The sequence below is a fragment of the Dioscorea cayenensis genome, chromosome 15 (genome assembly GCF_009730915.1).
Source record: "Dioscorea cayenensis subsp. rotundata cultivar TDr96_F1 chromosome 15, TDr96_F1_v2_PseudoChromosome.rev07_lg8_w22 25.fasta, whole genome shotgun sequence".
In the NCBI taxonomy this organism is placed as follows: domain Eukaryota; kingdom Viridiplantae; phylum Streptophyta; class Magnoliopsida; order Dioscoreales; family Dioscoreaceae; genus Dioscorea; species Dioscorea cayenensis.
In genome coordinates this window covers 9,609,378-9,616,005 of record NC_052485.1, presented here as the reverse complement: position 1 = coordinate 9,616,005, position 6,628 = coordinate 9,609,378, and the positions used below count along the sequence as shown (strand labels likewise).

At 33.4% G+C, this 6,628-nt stretch overlaps 1 protein-coding gene and 1 long non-coding RNA gene across 2 annotated transcripts in view; both read right to left on the bottom strand.

Annotated features, from left to right (window-relative positions):
* The window catches only part of LOC120277679 (TNF receptor-associated factor homolog 1b-like), a 6,343-nt gene extending 5,592 nt beyond the window's left edge, over positions 1–751 (bottom strand). Inside the window, exon 1 of the mRNA XM_039284531.1 lies at positions 705–751. Coding sequence (XP_039140465.1) covers positions 705–751 — 47 coding nt within the window. The remainder of the gene's footprint in view (positions 1–704) is intronic.
* Positions 752–5,128: 4,377 nt separating this feature from the next.
* On the bottom strand, positions 5,129–6,361 carry LOC120277905. The gene is made up of 2 exons (XR_005541522.1): positions 6,216–6,361; positions 5,129–5,283 (listed from the first exon to the last, which is right to left on the bottom strand). It is a non-coding gene; the product is annotated as an uncharacterized LOC120277905 (long non-coding RNA).
* Positions 6,362–6,628: the final 267 nt, after the last annotated feature.

The window sequence follows — 6,628 nt, the reverse complement described above, 5'->3', positions numbered from 1 at the left end:
AATTTTTTTCATAAATTAGATTCAATAAAGATAAATAACGTTCATTAAAACTTGTATACATTGTATTTTAAAATAAATACATGTAAAGTTTTTCCATAAATAGGTTCCCAGATAATATTGGAGAAAAAATTCAAACATTGTTGGATTTATTTTGGTAAAATTTAAAGAAATGAAAAATCAAAATCCTGCCTTTGTGCCACTGCAATTCTATAACATCAAGGAAATAAAATACATTATAATGCAGTTAATATTTGCGATGATGCCGACACTGTTGTTCATAATTTCAAATAAAAATACACTTGGAAAAATATTTAAACGTGAGAACAACAAGAAACTCCACCCATCATCATCCTCAGTCGGTTTCGCCATCACCAATGGTGTTCACACATTCGGTGTCTTCGATATTTTCTTTTTTAAAAAAAAAATTACATGTTTGCTTGAATTTGATAAAAATTTAAGTTTTAGTGTTTTGTTTGTACTCTTATTTAACGAAGAGAAGAATATTAAAAGATGTGAGGAATCAAGATTTTTTGTTTGATTTTCTCATAAAATGTAAATATGGTGTTTTGAAGTGTGATTGTCACTATAATGTTTGAATTTTTCCAATAGGGATAAAATATCACAGGAGAAGTTTTTCTTTTCTTTTTTGTGCCTTAAACCGTTTAGGTAATTTTGAATATCAACCATAAATTAATCAAACAGACCTCATAAACCCATTTAGTCTGAGAACAGTCTCATCAAGAATTACCATTCCATCTTCCCTCTTTCTCTCCTGTGGTTTTTTATCCTTTCTTTAAATGACATTGTTATGGCATCAAAATGAACACATCTCTTCACTTTGTCAGAGAAGGTATTTGCTTTTAGTAAATATTCTCATGTAATTATTTTTAGATAAATTTATATTGCATGTAATGTTGGAAATATGTTGGGATTGATCAGGTAAGTGGTACATATAGCTCTTAGTTTGTAAATATGTTAGTTTTCCATTATTTTTGATAGTTTATAAATTAGTAGATATTATAAACTTTGATGGTATAATACAAAAGTAGATTATTATAGAATTCCTAAGAGAAACTAATTTGTCGTAACGCCAACAGTGTGTTCATCAAAATGCCTAGGAGAAAGTGTTTGATCAAAATGTTTACAAAGAGTTTTGATAGAATGCCTGAAAGAAAGTGAATAATAGAATAGCTATGCAAATCCTTTGATATAAATGTGTTTGATAGAATGCTAACAAAGTTTTTGATAGAATGTCAAGAATGTGTTTGATAGAATGCCTAGTTTCATACCTTATATCTTATTCGTCTTTGTGACTCTTTATTTTATATCTTTTAAATTCTCAAAACATACTAAATTCAAGTGCCTCTAATTTTATTTTTAAACAATGTCTATAACATAGTAAATTCACGCTTAATCGAAAGAGCTTTCACAAAATGTTTGGTAGATGATCTTTCTTAATCGCTCATTGCTTTATTTCTCATTGCTAATTATCGATATAATCATATTTTATTTATTTTCATTGTGTTTCGACCACTCAATTTATATTTTTAGACTGATCGAGTTGTAAGGTGTGAGCGTATTTCTGTTATGAACCCTTATACTACTTAAATCACGAGGCATTTGAAGCGGGTTTGGTGTCTGATCAAATTCATCGTTTTTAGATTTATTATGATCTTATCAATGCATTACGAAATGATGTTATGAACACACACATTTCATTTGACTTGTGGTGGAAAACAGCCATTACACACTCGAGGGATGTGGCATTACAATAGGGCTTACCATTAATGACAATGAAGTCATTAGACAAATATCCCCAACTACGGTGTCTTTGTGAGGAGTTGGTCATTGTTGTTCTCCCTCATGAGCAAAGAAAAGAGTAAACAATAATAATCCATACTTCGCACCAAGAAATAGTTGATGCGCTTGTGCTTATATAATAAGGCTCATTAGTTTGTGTTCTGTCTGAACATGTCACACAATGAGTTTATTTGAAATGGTTACACCACTTTTGTGGGCTTCAAAGGAAGCGAAAAGTCTGATTGGGATTAGTATGCCTAGTGACTTCATATCACCTCCCTATGTGTACATGGAATAAAGGATAATGAAGTTAATATTGGTCGATCCACGTACATACTACTTCGACCACGTAGCAATAGTATAGTAATTTCTTAACATATCTTCGCAGAACTCCAATCCAACGTGTACTTTCCTCTAGCTCATAGGTAAGAACATTTTAGTAGAATGCACATGCCAAAGTACTAAATTGTATGCTAATCCATTCTTCACAAACTAGTCGCGACGCTATTCAAGCCGACAACGATAGACATAGTGACAAATCATAACATTGAGTGTAGAGACAACTGATCGATCGATTGGAAATGCAACATGTGGTGTTATATATATAAAAATTATATACATAACTTTTTACATTGATAATTACTGCTTACCTTTTAAAAAGAAATTTAAACAATTTATATGGAGGGTGTATGATATGGATGAGATAATTGGAGAGGTCCCACTTGAAATTTATGAGGATAGATTATTGTGGACCACATTAACATCATTAATTTGTTTTGAAGTTGTTGAGTGGCACCAAACAGATATGGTAACAAGACAATTTAGATTCACCCAAGGTATCCCATAAGCTCTAGCCAATATTGTACCAACTCATGATCATGACCTTTGTGGTAGAGTAGACACAGATTGATAGATAACACATGCTAGGTGGATTGGATATTAAAGAGAAAGAGCATATCGTTGTCTTAATATTTATGTCATAGCTGGGGGAACACAATGTCATGGCCGTATTATGACTGGAATACCACCAATACTATAATCATTTTATCATCATACCATGACCTACTAGATCCTCGTAGAAGGGATAATGTTCTTCCAGCTCCAGTTCGCACTATTTTTAGTGCCAATGTTGATGTTCCACCATAAAGTCTCTCACCACCAAGACGTCATACGTGTGGTTCTCATCATCAGGGTAGAGGTGAATCTAGTTTGTATCAACAACAGAATGAAGTTTGAAGCCACTTCTATCAGCAGTTGATGTTTCCATCAACCAAACATCTCATCAACTAGGAATTGCTTCATTTAGCCTAATACATACTCAATGGCTTCAAGGATGGACTTCATGCAGAATCTATTTGAGTATCAACCTCATATATCAATGGAATGAAGTAAATAGAGTCAATCGTAATAGTTTTTCTAAGAAGTTTGTAGATAATTACCACACCAATTATATTTTGCTACAAACCTGAACACTCCGCCTTCAACTACGTAAGAGTCGAGAGATTCATCTGATGACAATCCACCTACCAAACCACAGAGATGGCATAGACCATGGGGACTACTGAATAGAGATATTCACCCACCTCAATGGTTTACAAAGAGGTGGAATTACCGATGATAGACTATTGTATCTCTTGTTTTGTTATCTATCATTAATCATCAACCTAAGAGGTGACTATAACTATGTTGTTTATTAGACCACTTGGTTTCCATATGTGTAGAATTGCTAGTGTTAATGTTTATGGCAATGTATCTTTGTTATGAAACTGGCTTCTAAATGAAGTTGTTAATAATTATGTAGTGCTTTACTTGTTTACTAGAAATTCTCTGATAATAATATTTCATTTTCATTTGAATGATTGTTGTAGTCAACTTTCTACAATATATTTTTATATCTTATACCCCAATTTTGTCATCTCATTATGCATTCTTCTTAACTTTTGTGTATAATCTTCTCTTTAGCTAAAATTTGTTTTTTTAGCATTCCTTGCATCTAGGGAGATGGTCTTGAAGTAAAAGAGGCCCAAGAACCAATTGGCGGCCGAAGAAACAGAACAAGACCAAGCCCAACAAGAAATATAACCCACCTGTGTAGCAGGACTGATTGTGGAACATAAAGACAAAGGGATCTAGGCTGGGAATAAAAAAGAGAGCTGAAAAACAATTAAAAGACAAAAAAGAGAGAGCGAGAGAGAGAGAGAGAGAGAGAGAGAGAAAGAGAGAGAGAGAGGTAGGGGAGCCAAGGGAGGAACAAAAAAAAGGGAGTTTTAGAGGATAGAAAAGAATAGGGAGTTTTCTCTTGTTTTTTGTCTTTGTATTTTGAGATGAAATGCTTGGACTTAATATTTTAGATTGTAATTTTGTGATGGAAGAGTAAAACTCTTAGCCTAGGATTGGGTTTAACCCAAGGTTGTGGAGAAATGGTTATGTTTTGGAATACTCTTTTCTTTCAATGATTTCATGCTTGATTTGGTTCCAAAAATCTTTATAGCTTGTGGATGTGAAAGCATTTACTTGTATGATTCTAGAGACACAAGTATGCTGAAAGGTGAATCTTGAGTCTTGGATCCTTTTGGAACTAAACTTGAGATCCTGAGTTGGATTTCTTAAGGTTTTGATAAATTGTCTTGTCTTGTGGTTAAGGGCTTGATTTAGGATAACCACCATGAAAATAGAGACATCATCTTGCACAAGTCTGTTTAATAGATCGTAACTCCTAATCTACATTTTCAATAAACTTGAAGCTTGGCAGGTAAATAGATCAAACAATTCATTACAACTTTTCAATTTTCATCTTCTATAAATTCTGCCTCTTTGACCTCCGAATTTAGGCCACAATTTCCATTCAAACTCATTATCATCACTTGAAAATTCATTGGCAATTTCATGCATGAAGCATGCAATGTCATATACATACATATATATATATATATATATATATATATATATATATATATATATTCAAAATAATCAGATACAAATTCTAAAAGCAACTCATGTGGGAATATAATGTGTCCCAATAAAGTGGTGGATAACAATAATAATTGAAATAGTTTAAGGGTAACTGAATAGCAAAAGATAAACAATTGAATATAAAAAAAGAAAAAACAAAAAAATAAAAACAAAGTTTAATGCTCATAAATCCATGTTAATCGGATATACAATCATGATTAGAATTTAATTAAATAAAGAAATAATATATTAAATAAATATTCTCAAATGACCCTTGCAAATAATTTACTCAATAATTAAAGCAAATAACAAAGGTAATAATAATAAATAAATGATTGAATAAGAGAATTATTATTTTCTACGAAAATTGAGTAAATAGCAAATAACCTGATAATAATTGAAAACTATGCAAAGTTTACAAGAAATTACGAAACTTCAAACAATGACAAAGTTTAAGTGGATTACTTACCTACTACAAGTCAAAACCCGAATCCCATCCGAACACCAAATCTTAACCTTCCACAAAAGGTCCTAGAATAACAAAACCATTGAATCACCCAACATGCAACCAAACATGGATTCAAAAGAAACAACCTAAGTTTGCTAAATACGAAAAGAATTAGCAAACATGATATAATCCTTAAGGAGGGTTCCTGAGCTTGAGTGAAAAGTCAACCTACACAAAAAGTCATTAGAGAGGAGCCAAGAACTTGGCAATGAGATGGTGATAGTAAAGATAACACATGAAGTCATAGGCACTGGTAGCCCGGAACAAGAATTCAGGGATGCCCAACTCCACATTAGCATCAAGAGTGAAACTCATGACGCCATAGGCAATGATGCATGTAACCGAAGCGAAGCTAGAATTGGCATGTGGATCCATGAGATCAATAAGAAGTTGGCAAAAGAATGGCAAGCAAGTGGTCATGGTAGAGTAGCACAAAGAAAGGATGTCTTGAGTATCATCAAACCATGAAGAAGGGAGGCCGTCAGGAATGATCTTGTATTGGAAGTCATGGAGGCCATCAAGAGATAACGGGCCTCTAGAATTGAGGAGATGTTTGTGCTTGTTTTTAGAGTTGATGAAAGTAATGTGAAAGCCATTGGAGTGAATGATCTTGGCAAGCTTGAGCATGGGGTTATGTGGCCTTGTGATGGATAAGGGATGCACACTACAAGAGGTTTCTTCACATGTTCATCTTGATCTACAATGGATCTCAACCCTCTTTTTCTCTTCTTCTTCTTATTTTTCATTTTCTGAATCCAGGTAGGAGAAGTCCAAGATTGCTATTTGCAAAAAGGTAATGATAAACAAGGCTTCAAAGTCTGCAGAAATTCCGGCCGGGAATCCAGGCTTGGATGGATTTTGCAAATGAATGGAGACAAAAGCCGGGGCCCACATGAACTCACCAACCACAGCATTGTTTAAGGTTACAAACCAATTAAGAAGATCGATATAGTACCTGTTGGAGAAGGTGATGAAGAAGTTGATCACAAGCTGTGAGTTTTTGTTTCAGTGTTTATTGAAATGCTTGGGAAAAGAAGAGCCTCAAAGGTTCTCAAAAATAATGAAGACTTTTCAAAGATATGTAAGCAACCAACCAGTGTTCACTAGCTTTCTTCATATATATATATATATATATATATCAAAAAGTAACCAGACAAACAAACATGCCCACTATGCTCTCATTGGCCAGACATACACACATTGTTCCTATTGGCCCAGGCTTACACTTTTAAAACTTCACCCATTGGCTTGTTGAGGTATAATTGAAGTTTTACTGAAGATGATGTACTGAGCAAGGAAAGCTGTGTTAATAAAGATTTTTTGCTGAAGGTGTTTTGTTTATTAGTGTTTTGTGAGGTCTAGTAACAG